The 26,742-nt window shown below is 43.0% G+C and overlaps 1 protein-coding gene across 2 annotated transcripts; it reads left to right on the top strand.

Annotated features, from left to right (window-relative positions):
• Positions 1-1,584: 1,584 nt before the first annotated feature.
• hdac9b (histone deacetylase 9b) lies at positions 1,585-22,072 on the top strand (the record flags this gene model as incomplete). Of its 2 annotated transcripts, none has more annotated exons than XM_079165332.1 (11): positions 1,585-1,693; positions 8,328-8,563; positions 8,923-9,088; positions 10,303-10,426; positions 10,543-10,664; positions 15,109-15,240; positions 15,581-15,696; positions 17,164-17,286; positions 17,819-17,996; positions 18,125-18,339; positions 20,175-22,072. In XM_079165332.1, 11 exons carry the CDS (start codon positions 1,585-1,587, stop codon positions 20,508-20,510), a joined length of 1,857 nt encoding a protein of 618 aa, XP_079021458.1. In that variant the 3' UTR covers positions 20,511-22,072. The 2 variants fall into 2 exon arrangements, with proteins under 2 accessions (XP_079021458.1, XP_079021459.1); XM_079165333.1 differs by having other exon boundaries at positions 1,685-2,021.
• Positions 22,073-26,742: the final 4,670 nt, after the last annotated feature.

The raw sequence follows: 26,742 nt of genomic DNA, 5'->3' as shown, positions 1-26,742 counted from the left end.
GTGCATTTCCTTCTTGGCTCCTTAGTTGCGCTGTGATAAAAGGATCGAGGGGTTAAATGTTTGTCCAGCTGAAACAACACGGTAAAACTCCTTCTCTGTGTCTCTCTAGCCAAGTCGTCAGAGCTCAGGACCTAAAAATAGCCGTGCTGGCTCCACGCCCCTGGCTGGGGGACAGGTCAAATTATGAAGGAAGATGAAAAATTTAAAGGCACAGGCTGCTCGGCCACAAACCCAGCCCTGCATCCGTGGTCAGATAGAACATTTGACTTGACTTTTATGGGCTGGAGTCACATTATATTAACTACAGATCTCGGCCACTTTGGGAATGTAATATTAATTGAAAATGTCCTGAAGCTACTTGGTGCTTCAAAATTCAGTATTCAATTTCTTGAGATGCTCTTCATGTGTACTGTAGTGTTTTGTTTGTACATTTTAAAATCCCTGCTTTACACTGTATCAAGTGTGTTTCAAAGAAATGGGACGTGTAATCCCGAAGAGGTGTTCTTGACACAGTTTGAGAGGTTTGTGTAATTGCGTTCAGGCTGTCATAACATCTTTCAGTTGGCTTCTCTGGCTAGCTGAAAGCATGCTTCCTGAGCAGCAGTACTGATACACACTGAACCTCACTCACACACACACACACACACACACACTTGCTAATGCAGTGAGGTTACACTCTGAGTCTTTAATGAACACCGTGTTCATCTTGGTGTCTGGCTTAACTTAACACATCTTGTTGGGTTTTTGTCACACATGCAGATTTTCACCGAAATGCTACTGCCATTTGTATTTTTTTTACCCCCCAAAATATGAGTTCACTATTTTTGTAGTTTTGTGAATCATACAAAAGACAAAGCTTGCAACACCTTTGACATATCATACACTGCACAGAGGTGAACGTTACATGTGCATCTTTCAGTACATCAAGGCAGACACGGATCATTCCACCCGTGTACCTGAGAGAACACAATGCAGACATAAATAGAGAGAGAGAGAGAGAGAGGGGAACCAAGCCTCCATCTGCAGAGAGGGAGTCAGGAGACATGCCTTCTGGCAGGAGCAGAAGAAGACAGCTGTGTTTGGTGTGGTATTTTTAAACGCATCAATGCTGCTCCAATCCCCGCGCCTCGCCTGACCTATTTTTAGCCAGGGCTGGCCATTGTTCTATTTCTGTCACCTGTGGGCCACGCAGTTGTTGATTCACATGCAAATGAAGCTTTGCTCCCTCCCTGGCATGCATTTACTGCCTCGGCGAGGTGCTCAGCGCACAGTTCACGGCTCAGCTTTTACATTTTTTTCCTCAGTCTGTGCTCAGACACTTTGTCGAGGAGAGGGGAAAAAGACCACAGACTGAGAGAGGCAGATACGACTTGGCCATCTTCTCCTGTAACTGTGTTAGTGTTTAGGCACGGGAGAGCGGCAGCCCTGCAGAGAGAGAGTGTTGCTGCTCTGCGCTGAGAGCGGTGTATCAGAGGAAGGGAGAGCGTTGCCTGTTGTCGCGGTCTCTCCCCTGAGTGGCTGAGGGGTGGCTCTTGGTGACAGGAAACGCTCGGCTTGCAATGAGACCTGAGCGCTGAGTGGAGTATGCTGCAGACGATTTACGAGGGCGAGTCAAGTTTCTCCACAACAGAAAGGCGCGTCGGACACCAGCAGTTCCCCAACCAGAGCAAGATGCACAACGTGAACAACTCAGGTGATCACACAGCCCGGCGTTTCTCCTCCTTTTGAGGAATCTCCGGGTTTTTTTTATCCTTCTTTTTCCCTCCCTCTTTGCATTCCAACCTCTCCCTCTATCTCTGAATCTCTTCCCTACTTCTCTGCTATTTCACATCGTCTGTGCCTCTCTCGCACACATTCACTCTGACTCTCTCTCTCCCCTTCTCTCTCTCTCTCTCTTTCTCTCTCTCACGTACTCTCAACTCTTTGCGCTCAGCCAGTCTCTCATTCTGTATGAAAAGAGAAGTCAAAGCTTCTCAGCACAGCACAACGTGGTGGGATCAGCCGCTTCTTCCTCAATCAAGGTATTTGCTCTTGTGATGGTAAACGCTGCTTCATGAGTTGTCTTTCTCAGTGGGAACTTAATCTGTGTTAAAAGATGCCTTGTAAAGAGTGTAAAAAGTGTATTTAGGATGCATAGTGTTGTTGTTTTTTTACTAAAATGAGGAAATGTGTGAACACTATTTCCATGCTCTATTCGCCTGAAATGAGTCACTGTGAACATGAAAGGGATGTTGTGTTTCGCGAGCTTCCATGTCAGCGTGCACTTTTCAGGGAACAGAAAAAAAAAAACTGTGACAGAAATTGTGAAGGCACAACTGAAAGGTTTCTCTCAGGACATTTACCACAGACATTGACTGTTCTATTTTTTGACCCGAGAATTGAATTTGAAGAGGACATGGCTGACATCAGTATGAGTAACATCTATTCACTCCGGATGAGTCACACCTCTCCAGCATGTAAGCTATTGATAAAATGTGTAAATTGTCTCTGGAAATGACGTCGGCGTTGAGGCATTGCGCTCCGTGAAAACATTATCATGTGAGGGGTTTACTGAGAAGCATCGTGAGAAAGTACGGATGAAGTCATGTGAGTGCCTAATTTACTGAACAATGTATTGTCACTGCAATATCTACAATTAGTCAACAGCAAAAGGGGAGTTACAAAAGCACAGCCCTAAGCCTGACTTCAGGAGAGCAACACGGGTGACTGAAAACATCCAGAGGCAGTGGGCTAAAAACGTGAGGAGATTTAAAAATACGACGGGAGGGGGGGGTGACAGGGAGATGACACATTCCCTCTGTGATCTCTGTCAATAGAGCGCGTTATTTGACTATCAGGCTACAGGAGCAGCAGAGGAGGCTTTCTTCTTCTTCTTCTTCTGCCGTTAGCGGCCTGTGAGCCAAACAACAGACCGACCGAGCGCCTGAGTTCAGGCTCCTTGCTTATTCTGTGGGTCAGCTATTCTTAGGTGAGTTATTTTCAGCTTATGGCATTAGCCTGCTAAGATTAGGCGTCTGTGCGTTATCATTCCATCTCGGCATGCTCCCGATATAACGGCAGTTTGGAACAGATATATATAGAGAATTCTGTCATTTGCCCGTTTTAATTTGTTCTTTCCATTTTATAGTAAATCACGTGAGAGTGACTAACGTGATCTGTCTAAAAACTGCGACTCCAGAATGCCTTTGAATGAGTTTGCTGGATGTCATGTGAGTGTTGTTGGCAGAGCAGACACATTCTCTCTAAAACAGACCTGGTGGGTTTATTATGTGCTGTGTATTATTGTTTTAGGATATGAATCTATTGTCACGATTGTTATTTGAGAAGTGCTCCTTTGTGAATTGTTTTCTAAAGCAAACTTCTTGACATTTTTATGTTTGACATCTTTGTTGTTACATTTCAAGTGCAACATGAAACTAAAGGGCATACTTTTATTTTGATTAGTGTCAGTGACATCAATGCTTTCCAACAAGGGAAAACTGATTATTTCCCCCCCCAAGTGTAAAATATGTTAAATATTACAACAAGCTCCCTTCAATGAGCACCTCTCAGATAATAACAGAGCGGCTCTTTTCAAGTCCTCTCGTCTCCGTACCGAGTCCGTTCAGGTGGCCTCACCGCGTGTTTTAGAAGAGGCCGTGCACAATAACACACATGAATATCAGATTTGGTTTCAGTATTGCTTAACAGTGGCTCATTATACAAATGATTAAGTTATTCTTTTAAATAATTGAAGAGTGTGTTGAATAGAAAGCCCAAGTTAAAAATACAGTCTTTTTTTTCTGTTCATGTTGTATTAGGAGGAGCACGGTTTATAGCTTGTGTTTCATCAGTGGGACTGAGGGATGCTTTTCCTTTGTTTGTACGGTTGGAGTGTTTGCTGTTTCTCAAGGCATTAAGGCTATTGACTCTCTGTGATTGATTTATTAAGTATTTTATTGGCGGTAAGATCTGATGCCAATGTTGTGCACAGAAGATAGGATGATGATAAGATATTGTCAGAGGGACTTGGATAGAGATTTGATCTACGTCCTTTAGTGTCTATGCTGTGAGACGGTTTGGCATGATACCAGTGCGGGAGATGGCAGGACCCCTGGCTCCCCTCAGCGAGCGGCCCGTTGTGGTTCAGCTCGGCCCTCTTTCTTTAGTAGATAGCCTGCAAGCCGCAGCTCTGGCTCAGCTGCAAGGATGAGACCGAGTCTTAAAAATAAAGACCTGTTTTTTTGCTTCAGACATGCCAGCTGCTCAAAATAACAAGGCACTTAATGAGAGATGCAGCGCCACATTGCAGTCCCAAGCATCAGCTTATTTTTGCCCTCAAACATCTTCTGTATCTCTGGTTCTATTTATACTGTCAGGCGGGGAATTTAGATCAGCAACAATCTCAAAGTGCACACTGAATGCATGCAACATACAACATGCTGAACGTGTAAACACAAAGTGGGCCATATGTTTAAATCTGTGAAAAGCAGGCTACTTAACCATGACCATATTCTACACTGTAATTTGGTTCATTTTTTTTAACTTTTTATTTGGTGCGAAAGATTTAAGACTGAGACTAATGACAAGTTAAAACAACACACAGATCATATTGTCAACAGTGTTGTTTTTTTAACTTCTTGCAAATGTAACTATTTCTAAACACTATTATCATCAATTAAATAATCAGATAAACTTTAGCTTTCACAGTATGTATGCAAGACGTTCATTATTATTACTGAAAAACACATCCAAGGAATATTTATGATTGGAAACATAACTTTTGTTCAAACACCACAGGGCCCCTTTAATATCCTGTGAGACAGTTGATCAACACTAAACACAATGTGTTTGTTGTGCTAAAGCAACTTAATCTGAACAGTAGCCTAATTCAGTGACACCAAACGTCATTTCTAGGTGCAAGCTAACGTGTACGGGTGTAAGAATAGCTGCTTATATTCAGCAGGATGTTTACAATATTAATAACTAGTTATCACTGTATATGCTAGCAGGAAAGAGGTGATAATATTTAACGATGTGTATCTATGTATTGCATACTCCTCACATGTGATAGTAATGTCACTGGCGATGTGTGTCTATTCTCTCTCCGGGGTGGGAAGCCTGTTAATGTGGCCTGAGGCAGAAAAAGACAGCCATCCACCATCTCAAATTAAGGCTGTGATTGTCACTCCAACCACCACCAAGGCTAATGAGAGGCACATCGGTTATAGAAATAAACACTTTGGGGACACTGGCGGTGCGACGCTGCAGTGGGAGTGTGCTCACAGGCTATGAGTCACCCTATCCCCCCCCGACAGGCCCTCCACAGGGAGGAATTTGGGCATGGGGTTAGGGTGCTTGTTGCTCCCTTGTGCTAAAAACAAATTTGGGACCTGTCATTCATAAATCTCTTGTTTACCAGGGCCTAGAGACACGTCTGTGCACTTTCCACCAATCAGGAAGCACCTCACCCCCCCCCCCCCAAAAAAAAGTATTCATATCAAGGGTCAGGATTGTAAATGGCACCGCCGGACCACCGAACATGAGGTGACAGGCTCTCGTTTGCGAGCGATCATCTCGAAAAGTGACCCGAAAGTTACATAAATGCAACACTGCGCTTTTATTTCTGCCCGTGTTAAATTGAGCAGGCGGCCTCGCAACTGTGACAGTCTTTCGCACATTGTCTATATTAAGATCCTGCTCAGAAAAGCATTTATATTTAGCCCTAGTTACTGGTGGTTCCGTATTCTCCTCTGCCTCAGGAGTATTTCTGTGATATAGAAACAGCCAATTTGAGTTTCAGGTAGTTTCAGAGCAACTATGTTTTGATACAGAGACAGAGGCATATTTTTTACCTTTTCTCTGTTACAATCAGCACAGAGAATAATCGCGTCAGTCAATCGTGGGGAATGTAAGTTGTAAATGATTTATTAGGTCAGGGCTTCAGTGGAGCTGCTACCTTTAGGACCGTACTATGTTTCTTCACCACTGTCATTTCATCCAGCGACACAGTGGACATGAGTAGAACAGGCACACGAGGTTGTTGTTGTGGTTTCCTCAATGGCCATTTCATACAGTCTTGGTTATCAAAGGAGGCTTAAGCTTTCACACTCCTCTTCCACTTCCTTCCCCCCCCCCCCATCCTGTTAAACCACTGTCTGAGATTTCCTGATGGAGGCTCAGCTTGATGTGCTGATCAAAGTGGAGATCCTTAATGCCAGTCACAGCGAGGGTACAGAATGAAATACGAGATTAATTAGATATCTCGGTGGTGAATTCTCCGAAGGCAGCAGGTGTTTTTTTGTTGTTGCTATATTTAGGTCCATTAGGCAAAAGTATAGCGCTAGGGCTGTCTGTCTCTCTGATCCCTTCAATGGTTCACAGGTTCTCATCGTGCCCCTGGAACAGAAGAGTCCTGTGTCAAGTACTTCCAAGCTGAGATTAATATTCCCTGTCAGGAGAGAAGGGTTTGTTCTACAGGTGCCTGCCGAGCCGCTGCCATCCTCTGTCATTTCATGGGAGCTGTTTTTAGAACACAGAGAAAGAAGAATTACAGTATGGGAGTCCCCTCTAGCTGTCTCCACTCTTTGAACATGTTTTAAGACAAGTTATCACTGAATCTCTGTAGTGTGTGTGTGTGTGTGTGTGTGTGTGTGTGTGTGTGTGTGTGTGTGTGTGTATTTGATGCCTTATATCTCTCTGCTGGGGACTCCTTCTTAGAGCTGAAAAAAGCTGATATAATAGTCAACATGTCACATTGGCCACTGTAGGCAAGAGATGACATGCGGTGAGACTCGATATCTGCAGGATGGTGGGGGACGGGGGGGACGGGACATAATTACGTCGCCGGAGTTGCCATGGCAGCGGCAAGTTAGGGTGGTGGATACAAGGGTGTGGGGGTTGTTACAGACCAGGATTGCGCCACTTGCTTTTATGTTTCTATTTATAATCATCACCGCGCGCATACACAAGGAATGGTGGCAATAAAAAACAGGCTACAGGACAAAACAAATGGGCGCCAGTGAGCTTCACAGCATCAGTGAGCAGGAGGGCACTTCTTCTCAAGTGATGGCTACTGTAGACTGACTTCTTTTGGCAGGTTTAAACTCCTTTTTATTGGCATTTCACTACAGTTTATGAGGATAAATGCATGACAGGACTGCCACCAGGTTTATTTATGTGAACATATCAATGGTAACGTGCTAGTTTTTCCTCTCGTGCTTCCCAAAGAACAGGTGGTGTAGTAACATTGCTTGTGTTTGTTCCCTCAAATGTGACCCTTGAGAAGATTACAGCAATGAATGCACTCAATAATTCCTCCCCCCCCCCCCCCCCCCCAGCCACTGGAATTTTAAGTAGGTTTGAATATTTCTCTGGTCTCAAAATGGAAGAGACATTATAGAGTCCGGACACTGCGTAACCGTCCTTGAATGTCACATCACGATCAGCATAACTACATTGACATTTTATTTTAAACGGTTTCAAAGATGTAATTCTGTTGAAAGAAAAGCCAAGTTCTAACTGTAGCAACTAAATACAGTTGAGAGGTTGAGAACAAGCATGAAAAAAGATGAAGAAAAGTAGTGTACAATCACTAATCATCCTCTGTGGACTAGAGAGATGAAGTAGCCCTGTCTCCTATGTTCTTTACGGGCAATCGATTTTCTCAGTGGAATAACCTATATATAGAGCTCGGAGGCCACAGGGATGCCCTCCCACTTTGTATCTGGCAATTACTTATAATGGAGGTAGTTGTCAAAGACAGAGGCAGTTCGTACAGATGCACACATCGCAGCATCTGCACTCAAGAGCAGAGATGGAAAGATCACAGGAACATGAATTCTGGCTCACACTACTTCGCCTTAAATCATTTGCGTTAACAAGGGATAGCTGCATGACTCATCTGGTTGAGAACAGGGAAACGGACTCTCTTTATTTATTTATCAAACAGTGGGAAGATAGGATTTATTCAAATACTTTAAAGGACCACATCAACATTTCGTGCCAAATGTCTATTGAGTCTGTTCTACAGCTGCTCCCAGTAGTCTGTGCTGACGGATGTGATCCCGTGTTTGTTTATAGAAACTATTATAATTGCAGGTTTGTGAGGATCATGAGAGAGAAAGCTGTGCTCCTCATTTCTGACCCTTTTTTTCCCTCCCCGCTCTTTCTTTATTTTTTCATTTTTAAAGCTCCAACTCTCTTTTTCAGAATCCTAATTTCCCTCCTGAACCTAACTCAGTATACACATATACTATAAACAGCCACCTCTGGATGCACACAGATAAAAGTGCTAATTAAGGGACTGACCAATCTCTTTCTCTCTTTTATTCTCTCTGCTCTCACAGTGGACATTAAGCCAGACTTGACTGTGGAGTCCTTGTCTCCACTGGACCTGCGTACAGATCTGAGGATGCTAGGGTCCGGCTCTGACCCGGGAATGTGGGAGAGGCAGCTGCAGCAGGAGCTGCTTCTCATTCAGAAGCAGCAGCAGATCCAGAAGCAGCTACTCATCAGCGAGTTCCAGAAGCAGCACGAGAAGCTGACCCGTCAGCACCAGGCTCAGCTCCAAGAGCACCTAAAGGTCAGCGTGGCACTGAACAGTTTGTGGGGAGGACAGCACAGCAGTGTGCCCAGTGGCTCAGCACATCAGCATAGTGTACAAAACAGGAGAGCACAACACCGCATGGCATACTGCAGATCAGTGGAAAACATTAGAGCTCAGGACAACATCACAGGGTGCAGAAAGAGAAGAAACAACTCAGCACAGCAAGGCAGGGTGTTGAGCAATACATCACAGAACAGTGTGAGTTGTGTTCCTACAGACGAGCACAGAATAGTCCATCACAGCAACATATCTACCGAAGCTCACATAAGCCACTGTAGTTTAAAAAAAACGTATTTGTCAGTGGGCTCTCTTCATGCTGCGTTTTTTTTTCTCAGCTCCAGCACGAACTCCAGGCCATGAAACAGCATCAGGAGCTTGCAGAGAAGGAGCGTCGTCTGGAGCAGCAGCAGCAGAGCCAGCAGGAGAAGGAGCAGGAGAGGAATCGGCGAGAGCAGCATGTTTCCAGCCTGATCCTCCGGGGCAAGGAGCGCTCCCGAGAGGGTAAGAGCTCGACGCAGCCATCATCGCCATCTCCTTAACATCAGGGGGGGAATTAGGTGTTTTGAGAAGCCCCGAGGCAAAGTAAGCATGTGGCCCCAAATCGTAACCCTCGACCATTTCCAATATTCTTTTAATGCATTATCATAGAGTGGGGTCTAAGCAAAATATGCATATAACAGCTGGATGTGAATGCTTTACTGTAGCTCAATGCTCCACTCATATATTCACATTGGTTCATGTACATGTTCCGTTATCATCATTATCACAAGGATGACAGCCATCGAGTCATGTGGCAGGATCAATATCGCCTTTGTAAGAATATTAGCCATAATTTATCCATGACATTCTATTTTATTGAAATAAAAGGAGGGTTTCCAACTAACATAGCCTGATGTTAGATTTTGTAACAGCAGTAGCTACTCATCCTGTCGTCCACATCAATATAGTTACTAAACTTTAATGAAACACCTACACAATATTTGATAAAACTACCTTCAAAGGGCTAAGATCAAAATAAAACAAATAAAGTGTTTAAAAATGTTTTTTCTCTTGGTCCTTGTTGTTTGTAGTCGTGCAGATATTTTAGATTTTATTTATACTTTATAAGGTTTTTAAACATCCAGTGGAGAGACAATTTAGGTTCATATCCAACAATATAATAATGATGATGATGATGACATGGTACTTAACCAGTTAATGCAACTGATGTCATGCGGTTGTCCAATGACATTCAAGCTTAGAGTTTAGGACAAATGTCTTTCAATAGCACGATGAAAATAGCCTCAGATATAGTATTTCATTTCTGTTTTTACCTTATAGCTAATAATAGAGATATTTATGACTTTGTCAAGTCAGGTAATTCGAAACTGTGACCTGCAACTGTAACCCTCCAATGGGAAAGAACATCTCTCTGCAGTATCACTGTAGCGTTTAGAACTAATATAGTGCTCTCAGACCACTAGGGGGAGATCTTCATACATAAATTGTGGCTGCCAGGGGAGCTATTGTAAACTCAATTTGAAGAAATAAAAGAGGAAAAAAAAAGAATGAAGTACTTCAATTCCAGTTAGTCATTTGTAATACAGGAGAATAAAACAGGTGAGGGAATCTGTTACAATATGGTGGACGATTGATTCCTAACAGGCAGTAGTATATCACGAGTCAGAGCCCTAGGGTAACCCCAATCCCGTTGGTTCTGTCTTTTGGCCTCACAGGGGCTGTGGCAAGTACCGAGGTGAAGCAGAAACTCCAAGAGTTTCTGTTGAGCAAATCAGCGAAGGACCCTGGAAGCAATGGAGTCAATCATTCTTTCATCCACCACCCAAAACTCTGGTACACGTAAGTATTTTCTGTTGCTTTAGCGTGAAAGAGTGCGATACAAATACAGAAAGTACATGCAAATCACATAGAAATACAATCTGCATCATAAATGTGATGTGTTTTTGTGTGACTAGGTCCTCTCACCACACATCACTGGACCAAAGCTCTCCACCTCTGGGCGGCACATCCCCCACCTGCCAGTACCGTCTGCCGTCACCCATAGAGAGCAAGGACGACTTCCCCTTGAGAAAGACAGGTTTGTTGATTCCCTCACACACACAAACACACAGCACAGACATGAAAATACAAATATACATAAATCTACGCAGACCTAATTAAAGAGATGTGAGCATGAAGATATTGCCTTGTATTAGTCATTTTCCATTTACTTCACTGCGTTATGTGTGTGTGTGTCTTTTTGACCCTTGTCAATCAAGAGGTCGGTGTACCCATGGAGTATTTCCTGAGGTTGCTGATGACCTGCTAATAACATCAGTTAGGCTCATTATGTCCCCGGCCCCTCCTCCGTATCCCTCCAGGGCTCTACACAAAAAAAACTTTCATAAGAGGTGACGCATGCCAGAAAAGTAACTTAAACCTTCCTTATTCCTATTTGGATTACAATAAAACACACATGTAACGACACAGTTTAATTGTATGTTTTCACTTCACAAGTTAAAATTTTAATTAGTGTTATTTGTACCGAAATTGCCTTGCCATTATTTTTAAAGGAACTACATTTGTCCCTATGTTACAATAATAAACCAAATTCCTTGGCCTCTTTTAGCGGTTTTGTGGGTAATGGGAGAATTAAAGCGGATTAATTTCTCCTGAGTTATGGGCTTTAAAAGCTATTTTGAAAAGACACAGGTTCCCACCAAAAAGCAGCTCAGGTTTGTTGGTTTAAAGTTTGAGCAATCCTTTGGGGATGCTTGTATAAATAAGAATAATTCCTGCCTCTTGGTTTGTGCTCGCTAAGCTAAATACTTCATAATTCTGCAATGAGGTCACCGAATCACTTTATGTCCTTTTCCTTTCTGTGTCTCTTTAGATTACATTGGAAAACAATTATACTTGTTGAGTTATTTAACTGCAGCCTTGTCATGTTGCATGTATACACAATTTAGAGATCAGGCAAAGGAATTATGTCTTGTAAAATAAAGTCACTGCATGGCAGGACAACATATAAGAAAGGTAAACGAAAGCTTTGAGAGCTTTTATTTACTGTCATCTATTTCAATCACACCACCTTCAAAACATGCCTCTTGTAAATACATATTTACATTTCTGGGACATGCCTTTAGATCCTGAAGGTAATGAGTTGCTTGATGAGTATAATAAGCAGTTAAAGACAGTTTTCTAAAATAACAGGTTGGAGTGCTTGCCTTTTACTGTGAACACAAAGAAGCAGGTTTAAACAAATAACTGGACAGATACAATTTCAGTCTCAACATTTTCATCCTTTAATTCACGGTCAAATCATCTCTCCATTTCTGTGCCTGCCTGTCTTGCACTGATAAAACTATTTCTTGCTCTTCAGATTCCTGAATCTATATGTGGTCATTTCCTGCTTAGGCCTTCCTCCCCCACTTCCTGTCTGTCTTTATTAAGGTCCTCTGAGAGCTTTGCACCCGAGAGGGACACACAAAGGTAGTGTTGTTCCCTGAGCCACGAGCTGTCACTGATAGCTGATTGGCAGGTGTTGCAGAGTTAAGACGGGAACAGGCAGGATGAACCTCGACAGGACTGTTTTGTTTAAGCAAAGATAGCTTTCTCAAAACAAAGTGGAGATGACTCCAATGCTCCACGTCAGACTCCCCACTGCTTTATCTGGCCTGAGGGCCGAGCGCCACCTTTCTCTGGTTGAGGTTCACAATGATGTACATGTAATATATATTGCTTAACACTTGGTGGTCAATAAGTATCTTTTAAAATTGAATTGAAAAATAGCCTCAATCCATTTTCAGCACGCTATTTCTTACGTTCAGGTGTAGACATTATGATAACAATTTCAACTATGGATCAGTATGTCCTGTAAATATCCCATTAAAGGAACAATCTGTTCTTTTGAGATTTCATTTGGGTGTCCCATTAATAGTTATGTCGTCCTTCAAAACACAGTTTAGCTGTAATGCCCTTAGCTTTACTCCACCCATTCAAAAAGCAAGTTAAAGAATTTCACATAATTAACTTGTTTACTCGCTACATATCCTCTTTGTTTCGCTTCCCGGGCCCAGAATAGCGCGCACCGAGGGCATGCGATAGTCTGTTGCAAGAATAGTTGCAGCTTAGCAGCAGGAAGTGCAACACCCTCTCTGGTCTTGACCCGGTTAACCAAATGTGTGCATTCGGCAGGTGCAGGAAAGATTTTCAAAAATAATCCCATGAAAGTGTAACTGTAAAGTATATCAAAGTAAATTGTGTGCATGGAAAGTGATGAGAATCTGATCTTGTAAAGAATAGAAACATTTAACTTGCTAATCTTAAAACACAGAATGCCTCAAATCTTTATGTACAGAACACACACCTCAGCTTTCCACGCAGCCATCTGTGCAGGTCCGGGCTCTAATGGACGAAGGCACCCACAGTGACAGCACGGTCTCTTATTAATAAGCGGCGGTAGCATAACACATTCACTTGCACAGCCACGAGCCCCGCAGCACCACTTTCAGATGCAATAAGGTGATTGATTTATGACTCTAGTATATTGGCGCCATTACTGTATGTTTTCGATTACTGAGAAGCTGGAGCAGAAACCACCCGGGTGTTCAAGTGTGTGAGCTCTGCAGCCGCCATCGTTGCCTCCTGTTGCATCGTGCATCGGGGCATTTTTTTAATTTTATTTTCCACGTAGACCAGCGAGAAAGTGTTTGTTCCCGAGGTGCTGTCTGGCGTTCCCGTGGCGACCAATTGTGATGCGTATATAGCTTGGTGGCAGCAAGTGTGTAAAAATAGAAAGCAATCAAGGCAGCAGTGCGTGAAGTAGATTCATACGACTCCCGGCAGCATTTTCTCTCCATTTCTCTCTCCTGCCTCTTTTCTTCCTCCCTCGCTCTCTTTCATTCTACCTCACACCCACAGGATTAGAGGTCTGTGCCACGTATTAGGGAAGAGGGCTTTGCTGCTTTTGACAAAAGCCAGAAATAGCAGCATCCAGCCCACTCTCCTATAGCTGCCCCCCCCCCCCCCCCCCCATCACCGCTCCCTCTCCCCCCTGCAGTGCTCCCACGTCACAGCCCCACTTCCCTATGGATCGCTGTATGTTGTACACATCACAATAGACCTATTTAATTATTGATCTGAGCTAAATAATTGAAACAGGTTGGCTATTGTGTAACAGGTTTACATAACTTTGACACAGCTTTGTGCTCTGGCTTTCTGTCAAAACACCAGCTTTTATGCTGCTGGTTTATGTGAGTGTATAAGGCTAGCTGTGTGAGTTCATGTCCACAGGGCTGATGGGAAGTCCATATGAGACGTATTGACCCAGTGAGTCACTGTCACTGTGAGCACGACTCAACCGTCAGGCACAAAAGCATTCACATAACAGATGCTTACATTATTAAAGATTATTTCTTTGTCTGGATTCAACCTCATTGCAGCTCAATGCATTGTTTGCATTATATAATATGTCATGTTTTTTTTTTAAAGTGACTATACCTTTTGCAAGACACTCATTGGTCTGTAATATTATATATTATATATCTCAAGCCTAATCTATAGTTATTGGTCATTATTTACACCCTAAATTACATTCACCAATTTAAAGGGAAAATAAAGAAACATAACTTAATTAGTTCCTGTTTATGCCCCTGTTTAGTAGTTACACTTTAGTGTTAGTCCCGTTCAAAGAATGGCATATGTAAATAAACATGAATAAATAAATAATTCTTTATTGAGCTATTCTCTCCGCTGTGTTCAACCTCTTAAATTCAATGTCATCAAATAAGGCTTTGTTTTGGTACTTCAGAGATGTTAAGCATCTGTTGTGTGTAACAGTGTGTGTTCGATTGAGGTTTAAAAAAAGATTCAATAATTTAAATCAGCATCAGCATTTATATTAGCAGTGATGGTCTAGATTTGTAAGCCTGGATCAGTATAGGCCAAGCTGTGTGTGTGTGTGTGTGTGTGAGAGAGAGAGAGAGAGAGAGAGACTTTGGAGTGTGTTCAAACTCTGTATTTGGGTATCTCTGTTTTGCATTAGGGGGGGGCGTGGGGAGAGCTTGAAACATCTGCCATGTTTTTGTGTTATTTTAACTGTTGCTACTGTATCAGACTGTGGTCACCAGGGCGGCAGGTAGCGGACTATTTCACTTAGTGTGTGTTGCTCAACCTAATTTAGTCCAGATGAGGTGGAAATGGGCCCAATCCTGACTCATTTAATTTATCTGAAACATGCTCTGAATTTCACTGAAACTGAAATCGTTACATGTCGAAGCGTGACAACATTGCTTATTTTTTAACTGATTTATAGCCTCCTTATTTGTCTTTTAGTCTTCTCTTATTTTACGGCGTCAACATTTTCTTTGATAAGGTTCATTTCACTCCGGCTGTATAAAAGCACACCGTTTGACACTATAAAAATAGTCACAACACACTCTCACGTTTGTATAATTTATCTCCGTGTGATGGGGCTTCTTTATTGTCCACACAGTGTGAATTGAGACTAACATAAAAAATGTCTGCTCCCTGTCTTTTAGCCTCTGAGCCCAACCTGAAGGTACGATCCAGACTGAAGCAGAAGGTAGCAGAGAGGAGGAGCAGCCCGATGCTCAAGAGAAGAGATGGAAACATCATGACTCCATACAAGAAGAGGGCTCTGGAGCTAATGGGTGCATTATATTGCTGAATTTTCTTTTCCCCTGTTACCACATGTGCGGAATATTGTGTCCATCCTATTATCTTCTGTTTAGAGTGTTCTCTGAAAACAATACAAGCCTGTTCTTTAGTGTTAATGTTACTTAGCTGCATAATAATCAGCCAATTTGCAATTCAGTAGCATATTATGGTCATAGCATCTTTATGTAAGAAGGACCATTGTAATCAGGCAGCCATGACCGTACACATTAAACTGTTGTGAGGCCGCAGCTGTTATGCAGAGCCTCTGTGTATGTGTGTTGTGTGCAGAGTGTGAGCACGCATACTGTGTCTAACTCCTTGATGTTTTCGTAGACTCTACGCCCACTAACAGTGCCCCTGGCTCCGGCCCCAGCTCTCCCATAGGGGCCTCTAGTGCCTTGGGGGCAGAAAATGGACCCTCCTCTCTGCCTACTACCACAAAAACGGAGGTATGTTTATAAATCATCAGCACTGCTATCGATTTGCCAAAATGTGAAGCAAAAGTCCTACTGCTGACGTTATTCTGCAATGGAAATCATTTGAATATCAAAACTATACTTTTGTGTCAGTGTACTAAATGTCTGTCTGCCGTCCCGCTCGCAGCTATAAAAACAGCCAGTTGTCCTCTTGTCTGTTCCACTCCATTGAAAATGACTCCCCACACTGACGTTAAAGAGGCACAGCTTGACCCACATGTCTGATTACCCCAAGTTTACTTGCATAAAGATGACACATTATGTCGTGCAAAAACAACAGTAGGAATTAATGCTGCACATTTTATTTTTTCTATCCAACATTTTTCTTCCAGATGTGCTGCACAATCAGTTTTATGTTTTGCCAAAAAAAAAAAAAAAAAAAAAAACATCTTTAGTTTGGCTGTAAGGTTGCTGTTGGCTTGTCATTGTAGCCCTGTCATTGGCTTGGCGGCGAGCCTCTTTTGAGTTGTTCGGAGGCGTTTCCCAGTAGATTCACGGCTGAGTTACTGACCAGAGCTCCCCTTGGACCAAGCTCACAAAGCACACCATTATAGAGGGTGGCAGATATGACACATCTCTGAACAATCTCAGCAGAGCAGCTGTGTTTTCCTTAACCGTCGCTGTTTACTCTCCCAGGGATGTCCAGCGACACAGAGAAGGGGGGAGACGCCCTGACATCGTGCTGAAGGTCGGGGCTTGGGGGGAGACGGACAAACTGTGGAGTTTAATTGATATCCCAGGCACTAGTAGCCAAAGACACCCACAAGCTAACAACACAAATACACACGATTGCTATTGTATCAGCCCCAAGCTGAAAGCCATTGGTGGACGGTGGGGCCTGCCCGTAGACCTCATGCCTGTTGCAAAAGCAAGGCATGTTTGTGCACCGTTACATTAGGTATCCTTTTTCAGAGGGAACGGGTCCCCTGGGTCAAATATGGGCCGGATATCCACATACAGGTCACTGAGTACTGGTAGGGGTTGGAAGGATAAACATGGCTGTTCCAAAACCACATGCTGGTCCGCGGCTCTGCTGGGTACAGGAAGTATGCCCCAGCGCTGATGTTCTCTGGGAGAGTAGCTTGAGGGTGGGGACCACGGAGTAGGAACAGGCAGCAGGCCGACTGGGGGCTGAAAAAACTGAGGGTGGAGCGGTAGATTTAGAGGTTTGCAATGTTTTATATATATAAATCAACCTCCCTGGTGCCATTCTGTGAAGCTCCAGGAAACAGTTTCTGCCAGCCACACCTTTTATATCTATTACAAAAACTCACACCTTTCCTTCTGGAGCACGGAGGGCTTGTTGTTCGTCATAGTGCATTAACGTTTATGCCGCTGCTTGTGTTGCCTTTTGAAATTGTCCACAGTGGGATTTCTAAATCTGTCGCCTTCTCCTGAATCTCTCTGTCTTCCCTCTGTCCTGTGTTTTTTTCGATGCAGAGATGGCCTTCACAGCCGAGGTTATTCCGATCCGAGGGCTCTGTGTCGATGCTGAGCTTATACACTTCTCCCTCTTTACCCAACATCTCCTTGGGGCTTTCAACTGCATCCTCACCCATTAGTGTAAGTACAGACTTTTTTTATTCAAACCTTGTTTGTTTTACATTAAATAACATATTGCTTTACACCAGTCTTGTGGTTCAGTGGTGGTCTAAGTTGTAAAAGCTGCCATCAGTGGCTGCCTGAGTTCTCTGTGCGACCACAGGTCAGTGACCTGTGGCCCCAAATGATTTTATCACCCTTAGATAAATATTGTTCCGCAGTGTCTTGTGTCAGGCGTGCGCTTATCTTCCCCTATTACCTCATTTATCACAGCGTTTAAAAAGGCCAAGTCCATTCAAGTGCAACTCCTGATAGCACAGCACATGATATATCATCTTTTAGCTCTGTGGCACATTCCACAGAGGCCTGTTCATCAGCTACAGCAACCCCTTACCATTGAGTAAACTATTTTCATTCACAAAAAAAAGCAGTAGTATTGAATTTGGCTTGTTATAATGAAATGATAATAAGTAACGAACAAGCCCAATGCACAGCATATGTAGCGTGATTTAAAGAATAACCATTACTTTATTATCTTTGATGCTTCTCTCAGACCGCCATGGGGTTGGGGGACAGATCGACAGAAATTAGGCATGGGCTGCCCGGGCACCTGCTGGGCCCTGTGCCCCTTCAGACAGGCCTGGAGTCTAAAGTGAGCCCCAGTCACCAGGCCCTCCTCCAGCACCTCCTGCAGAAGGAACAGATGAGGCAGCAGAAGATGCTCTCCTCTGGTGAGACTGCCTTATTTCATGTTATACATTACGGTGGACTACACTACATATTGCTATGCTATAAATTCAATGTACAATATGACATTAACAGAAGCCTAATACTAGTTTTGATTGTTTTGTTTTTCAAGTCCAGGGCACCATGTCATCCCACCCTCAGTCCCCTCTGGCCATGAAGGATCGCCCCTCCAGCAGTCGGCCCAAACTACCAAAACACCGGCCCTTGAACAGGACCCAGTCAGCGCCGCTGCCTCAGAACACTCTGGCCCAACTTGTCATCCAGCAGCAACACCAGCACTTCCTGGAGAAGCAGAAACAGTACCAGCAGCAGATCCATATAAATAAGGTATTGTGCTGTTCATCAATATTCAAATCACAGAGGAGGATTTTGACTTTCAGATTTCTTTTTCGCAGCATTCTCTTTTTCCTTTCTAGGTCTCAGGAGGTCTTATTTTACTGCAGCGAGTCTGATTTAATCATTTTAAGAACACAAATGCTGATCTATTTATAGCATTTTGTAAAAGCATTCTGCGGTAGCTCAGGGTTAGAGACCCGGGCTGTTGTCTGTTCTTCCCAGGAATCCCGGTGTTGTTTCTGCGAAAGCAAAGAACTTCTGCCTTGACTTCAAATGGGAGAAGAAATGCTTCCCCTGCACTAATTCTGTTATCATAGCTTAAGGCATCAGTGCCGTTCACATGCTAACTCTGTGAAATTCAATTCAGCTGAGTTCAAATGAACGAAAAAGTGCCCAGAATACATTTTGTTCCTCTGTGGCAATATTTGTGTTTCTGTTCGCCGGCCGAGGTGACCTCGCTATACACAGAGTGTAATTATTCTGGTGAGGGACGTGTGCGAGGTGGCAGACACTGTGAAAGGCAGCATTGTGTTGCGCTCTCATACTGATGTTTCCCAGCGCTGGGAACCATAGAGCAACTCTTACCTAGGAGTCATAAAAAGCACAAAGCACCACAAGCACTCATTGAGCTGTACAGATACAGCTTTCACTGTAACAAACCGTTTCAGTTTGAATTCCTCTATAAAAACTAAACATGATAATAAAAGTAATAGTGAAATCAAGTTTAATATCAGCTGTAGTTATTGAAAAGTCCTCACTGAAGTCGATTTGATTTGAAAAGAGCTTTGGAATAATTGCGACATCTTGTCTAGCAACACATACGCATGCCCTGCTCTCATCACTCAGGCCAATGAGATAGCAAGTAAATCCTCTTTAAGTGGAGGTTATAAATGGCCCCTAATCAGGGATGAGCCCTCGGTGTTTATTGAGAGGGATCTCCGAAACATTGCCCTAATTAATTTCCTAGCTGGTCCACGCTTGTTTTTAAACGTCCTTCAGTGCCTGCAACAGTAGGGGGCACTAATGGAAGTTTATAAGAGCTTAGGGGTTTTAGGAAGTAGTATGGACAGTGTGTACTAATGCCAAGCTAAGGAGGCTAATTCTTATAGCTGAAAGGATATTTATATACATTCTGTGGACAGTAATGTTGCCGGTTAGCAGCAGGGGTGGGCGCTCCAGCTCTTGGAGCCCTCTTGTGGCCGGCTAATCAAATCATAGCACCATTACATTAGCAGAGCTGCGAGACACTGAAACATCCCTCTGAGTAGAGTTCTTCTGTCTGGCTCAATTTCAACTCACATGCCTCTGTACCTGCTAACAAATCATTCATTTGCTCTATCGGCTTTTTAACCGGCTTGGATGTCCCCAACACAGACAGTCGCAACTGTTAATACAAATGAATACTGTCTGTGATTGATTAAAATATTTGTTGATGCAAGTAAGAAAAAACATGCATAGATTTGAATAAAACACGATTTACCATTGGATATTCTGAACTGTACACTAATCCACTTATGTGGGTCAGCGACAATTATCCAGAGGAAGAAGAGCACTCCCATTTAGCAAATTACAGTGTTCACAGTATATTGGATGTTTCGCTCACAGTTTGTTCTTTCAACATTAAGATAGTTTGGGAAAAAGCTTAGAGTTATTAAATGGCTATGACTGTTTTTCTGATAATCTTTGGCTGTATTTGCTTAATGTCGTTCATGTGGTAGAAATCTCATTGGATATTATTTCTTGCTTTGGTCTGATGAATGCTTGATTTGTTAAAGATAATCAGCTGCAGGATATCCTCATTAATGTGGAGCCAATGTGTTTTGCAGCTGCTGTCCAAGTCCATTGAGCAGCTACGTCAGCCCAGCGCACACCTGCAGGAGTCGGAGGAGGAGCAGGAGGAGCAGCAGCACCGAGAGCTGACGGAGAGCATGCAGGAGGACCGGCTGCCCCCTGGAGGAGTCATCCGGAAGCACACACTGAGCAGCAGCAGCAGCAGCGGCTCGAGCGGCGAGCTCCCCGACGCTCACTACGGGGTCATCAGGGTCAAGGAGGAGCCGGCCGACAGTGAAGACGAGGCCCTGACCAATCAGGGCTTAGAGCCAGAGCAGAGCGCCTATCTCCACCAGGTCAAAGGACGACTGGTGATAAGAGCCATGATCTGAGAAGGGAAGAGGATGAGATCACACACTTGCAACATTCGCAGATAAACAAGTCTCTACAAAGATGTGCATCTACATCCCTTCAGTTTACACACACAAACACACACACACACACACACACACACACACACACACAGAGCAGCCATTGCACAGTAGGCCCGGCTCTCCCTGTCACAACATATGACCCCTTTTCACTCAGCTGCAGCCCACACTCTAAGACTCTCTGCTTGTGATTTTTGTGTAGTGATCTCTGTAAAATATGTCACTTTTATGTATATAATATGAAGACAATTTAGACCGTTCTTTTTAAGAGCTGCTTTGATCTTAGAGTCCGCTGAACTGACAAAAAGGCTGTATGTACAAATACTGTGGATTTAGCATCAAAGATGATTTCTAGAGGGAAGTGTACAGCTTTGAAGAGCCAACTTATGTTCCCATTCTGTACATTTTTTGCCATGAAACATTTGAATGCTCTTCTATCCAACTTTGGGAGTCATCATAGAGTTTGTTAAGGAATTTGACACACTACACACTCGCTGTTCTCAAATATCTGTTATGATCTTCCACGTTAAGTGGTCTCAGAGCTGAAACAGTAATGAACATCTGTCTTAGAGAGAATGTATACTTAAATCCTAACTGAGGACTCTCCCTTAGGGCAGACTTTTGCGCTAAGAGCGATATTGCCGTTGGAATATGGTCCACTGCTCATGTTGAAATTTGAAGGATAAAGCACTAAATCCCCGCTTGGGTGTGCAGGCATCTCCAAACACACCGCGTGTCTCCATGCCTCTCTCTCTCTCGGAGCGGTCCCAGAGCCGGGGCTCTGTGTTAAGCCGAGCTCTCCTCCCTCTGGGTCCGAATCAAAGCTCGGCGGGTTCCTGCCCAGCTTTCAGCAGAGGAGTCAGACAGAGAGAGAGAGAGAGAGAGAGAGAGAGAGAGAGAGAGAGAGAGAGAGAGAGAGAGAGAGAGAGAGAGAGAGAGAGAGAGAGAGAGAGAGGGCCGGGCAGGAAATGCCTTCTAGAAGCCAGGAGTTGGAGTGATTCATGTGTGCAGGAATGTTGAGAGAGGAGGACCTCGGGTTTGAGGAGTCCAAGGGGCCAGGCTTGAGAATTGATTTACTGTCAAGGCGAATTACAAAGTGAGTGGGGATATGGTTAAGGGAGTCCCTTTTAAAGGGAATCGCTTCCTACGTATTCCCTCGTGGCATGCTTACCTCAACATGCAGGTTTGATGTTACCTCAATAAAAAAAAAAAAGACCCCGACAGGACCTTGCATCTTCTTTTTCTTTTTTCGAGCCTGTTTTCCCCTGAAAGTGCCCATTGCGACATGTATAGTCCGTCTTAAAGTGATCAATCAAATGTATTGCATAGCTGTAAACCTTCCTGTTTCATTTGTACCGTTGACTAAATGTAACAAAATGCTAGTATGAGGTTCTGTGTTTGGTTTCATGAGAAAATCAAAACTGTCTAATGTCTAATACTGTACATTGAGATTGTCCGCTTTTAATGTTTTTAGTGTAAGTAAACCCAATCAGAACAATGTGAGTCTTGTTGTCTTGATGAGAACCCCGTTGCTGCTGGGGGGTGGGGGGGGTGGAGGGGGGTTGGGGAATCCTGTGGTCTGTTCATAGCAGTTTGCATTTCTTCTCTTTCTTGCCTTGTGTGATAAACCGTTCTTTTTTAAAAATAAAGTTAATTTACCTCTGACGTTCTTTTGCAGATTATTTGTACATTTGTACATCGTATTAAGAAGTTGCATACATAGAAAAGAAAGCAAAAAACTTCCATTAAGTCTTTCAAAAGCATTCAATTCACAAGTTACACTCTTCATACTTTTGACAACATCATCTCAAATGGGCTGCGTAAACCGTTAGCCCAGCATGCTTTTCCCACACTAGGTCCTATAACCTAGCTATTTATTTTCAGGGGATCTTTGTAACCCTTTAAAGGGAGCTTAAGAGGCTTTCAAAACATGTCTTTGATGTTAGCAAGCAGGGCTTCTTGTGGCAGTATTAGAGCAGTCAAGATAAGGTGAGCTGCGAGAGGGTGATATATTACTTGCGCAGATTCTTTCAAACCAAGCTTAAGAAATTTCACAGCAAGCTTAGTTCATGGGACTGGCCTGATATGCTATACACGCAACGATGAGACTGGAAGAGTTCACTCGCAGTCTAATGTTGCTCTCTGCTCAACACCACTCTGAGAACATCTTTCAAATGACAATGGGGACCAAGTTATGTTCATAGAAAGTCAGACAGACTGCTCTTTGCTGTACATTGTACACGATGGCTCAAGACTTTAGAGAGAGTATTATATAAAACAAAACATTTCGTACAAACTTATTCAAAAATCTTTCTAGAGAGCTCCTGAGGTATTTTCACAAAGGTGTAGAGTTACTTCACAGTCGGAAGTATTTGACTTAAATTAGACACTGACTCTTTCTTAAGTAGTTTCCATCTGTCTTGGGCTTCAGGCCCTTGTGATTTTAAATGAGCTGTTACAAAGGCAGAAAAAATAACGAAGCCCAAATCCATCTGCGCTGCCCCTCCCCAGCTGCCCACAGAGCCAGTTGTAAAAGCAAACAAGCATTTTTAAAGGTGTAAGGAAGTAAGAACGCCATAACCCTACCTATTTCCTCTAAATGGATTAGACTCTAAGTGAGGCTTTTTTTTCTCTCACCTTAAGTGCTATAAAAACCATTTGGATGCAGTGTGCACATACATACAAGAGTATGTTATAGATGATGACAATGATCACTTTGTAATCGGAGTCTAGAATCTCAAGGCGTCAAATCCAATGGCTTTATTTCTAATTCACGAGGATCAACAAGAAACATATTCTCACACTCAAAAAGCCTGCTAAATCATGAAATAATGTGATGTTTGGAAGTAAGAATAAAATGCACGCTTTGCTGACAACACTTAAAACCCCAGGGCTTAAATAAACAAAGCAAAACCCTCACGTATTAAGCTACATTTATTGTGTCAGCTTTCTGCATCACAACCTTTTCAAGATGATTTCATGGCTGAGAATGTAAACAGATAGATACCTGCAAATGAAATAAATCAAATCTTTTTAATGAATCTGTTTATTTAAATTGTAATCTAAGTGTGTTTAACAAATTCTCTCTTTTATCAAAATTCAATCAGGATTTTAGTCTTCCTGCAACTGCGATTTGCAAACACGGCGCCCTTCTGGTTGTTCATCCTTCTGTAGCAATCTGATTTACACCAGATGATTGCCACTGACAATGCTAACTATTGATTAAAAAGAGTACAAGGCATCAATCCTCAAACTGCAGACCCCTCGACTGGTTGAATGATGCAGCTGTGAAGCTCACGCTGTAGGCTGGAGATTTATTGTTTCAGCATCATGGCAAATACATGCGTCGCACCATAACCTCTAAGGAGAATACTGTACCACAAGACGACAGCTCTCGAATTTGAAACTGACAAATGTTTCAGATTTCTTTTCCCACTTTATCTCTCTGTGTATCCACTTGTACTATCCATCCTCTCTGAGTTGTGTCTGCTGTCATCAGTTGCTAGCAATCACAGTAAATATGAAGAACATTGCTTCATCCAGAAAGAACCCCTGTTCTGTACGTATGCCTTCTCATAGTATATGGACATCAACATTATCAACCAGAGCAGGTCAGCTCCGCACTGAAATTTACAGCTCACTTGCTATTCACTGCTCGTCACATGACCACCGGAGGCAGTAATATAAACAGTGTTAGTACTTCTAGATCCAGAATAACACTCAAACACCATGCATCCTGAAAGGGCAACTTACTCTGTGCACCATAATGTAACTGGACAGAGTTTCATAACAGGCTCTTTCTGACTCCAGTTGAATTCCAACAAGTTCAAGGTTGAAATAAAGTTATGACAGGATGTATAGGACATACAGAAGTTGCGTAGGATTTGGTGATGGATTGTCGCGGTGCACAAAGAGACACTGATGGACAAATACAGTTCAACTGCAATCTTTCCCATACTATACAGTATGTGCAAAGTTTAGGGTTTAGATTTTTTGAGTAATAACTAAATAAATGCAAGGAGAGTTCAGAGAATAAACCAGCAGATCTTGCTAAAGTAGAAGTCTTACAGCCCTTGGCATCCTGACCAAGCAAAGTCCTAGTTTCCCAGTTAACACTTAAAAACACAATTCAGTAAGAGGACAATCTGTTGAAGTGGACTTTTTAGATCCTTTTACAGTCACAAAGAGTCAACGGATCAATAAACAGATCTATTACACTACTTGTTTGTGCCAGGGACTAAAATAAGTATTAAAATCTGTGGCAGAAACCAAAAGAATGTAAATGTAGAAGAATGTATTTAAACACTATTCTATACAAAGTGCTCCTCCTAGCTGTCGAATTGTATGTGATTTAATAAGCTCTCCCTTTTAATCTCTAAGAATTACTGGCAGCTAGGACACACAGAAATACAGTTTTTAGGAATTCACTGGACCCGCACTTTCATTGCATCAGTGTTTCCATCTATAAACATGGACCCTGAATAAGAATAAGCAGATATAGAGAACGGATGGATGGACAGTAACTCCAGTAGCTTGCTAACTCAGTTCGTCAATATTGTCTTCTTCTTCTTCTTCTACTAGGTGTACAGTTGCAACTGATGATTGGCAGGTGGAAGTGAAGCCTTGCTGCTACACCTCATTTTCTCAACCTGTCAGGTTACGAAGTCCCAATATTGAAAGCAAACATACAGCAAAGAAGTGGTATATTGCCAACATTGTGATACATAACCTTTGCTGCCATGATTATAAATGAACAAGTTCAAATGAAGTGCCATCTAATAAATGACCTAAAACGTGTATCACCATTGGTCTTCTTCACAGTCAGATTGCAAAGAGATGTTGAGGGAGCTAAACTCTATTTATAACATAAAGCTATTACAAAAAAAATGTGTTTGATGTTAGCTGCAACAAATCAAATTAGTTTAGGTTTTATTATTTGTCTGATGTTAGAGTTTGACATAGTGTGTATAAATATGTTTGCCTCACAAGTCGAGGTGAGTGAGGAAGTCATTTGTTTGATAAACCGTTCAAAGCCTGCGCACCAGAGTTGAAAATGACAGAGGGATGAAACAGAACATTAAGGATATTTTCCAGCTTTCTTGTGTGCATGTCAAGATGTGTGTGGATCTGGCATCTAGTAGCACATCGTGGTGTTTTTCTTTCCATGTGCTGTTACCCGTGCTCAGGGTACAGGACAGCACTGGCAGCACTGGCAGCACTGGCAGCAAACCAAGGAGACTGTTTTGTGTGCTGGTGTGAAAAAGTACACCTCAAAAAAGAAAAGAGAAATAACAGGAGTGATGACAGATGGGTGTGCAGTCGTCTAATTTCTGCTGGATTCGTTTCTTGCCTGTGATTTCTGTGAGGCCAAGATGTCTTTCTTTCGTGTTGTGTTGTTTCACACTTCATGTGAATCACCCTGAAACGCAGGAGACATTTTTTCATAAGCAGAAGAAGAATTCCACATCCTTTCTTGTCTCCTGAGATGAAACATTGAGGACCCAACGTAGATAGCGTCTCTATGACTGGTGTTATCCATACTGTTATCTTAGACTTTCAAGGATTAATATACCTTTTCAAGTTTAATGAGATAAGAGGCCTGGGGGAGTTCTCCCCCTGCTGTGTTCAAAGACCATCCGGCCTGAGGAACTGCTTTATCTCAGCCACTGATTGACCTGGCTGATAGGTGATACTGAGGAACCACAGTGGCCCAGGGAAGTGGCCTCTCCACTGAGGAGATGGGGACTGGCAAACTTGGCCTCTGCTGTCTGAGAGAATCCCATCAGCGAGGCTCCGGTGTTCCTGAGATGCCGCCTCCTCCCTTTGATTCCTACGACCAGGCACTTTTACGTGCCCACCTCCCTCACACCGTCCAATCCAGAGGCCATAAAGCAAGTCTGCTGCTCTCAGCTAGTTGGACAGGACGTGCTGTAAGTGTTGCCTGAATGCACCGCCGGGCAAAATGACACCCAGAAGGCTCGTAAGACTTGTGATTTCTTCTCCAAGCCGGTGCCAAGAGACCATTTTGAGCTCCAGCTCAATTCTCCTAAAATGTTGCCATTTGTGGCTTGTGACCCTGGACCTCTGGGGTTTGTCTTGTGATCTATATGGCATGGCAAACACAGTGTATTATCTAGGATCATAATCGTAAGGGAAACACAGAAAGCCAATAATAATAATCTGAGTGAAACAC

The sequence above is a fragment of the Pholis gunnellus genome, assembly GCF_910591455.1.
Source record: "Pholis gunnellus genome assembly, chromosome: 8".
NCBI lineage: Eukaryota > Metazoa > Chordata > Actinopteri > Perciformes > Pholidae > Pholis > Pholis gunnellus.
Note: the sequence above shows the minus strand (reverse complement) of the source record. Positions and strands in the feature narration are given on the sequence as shown.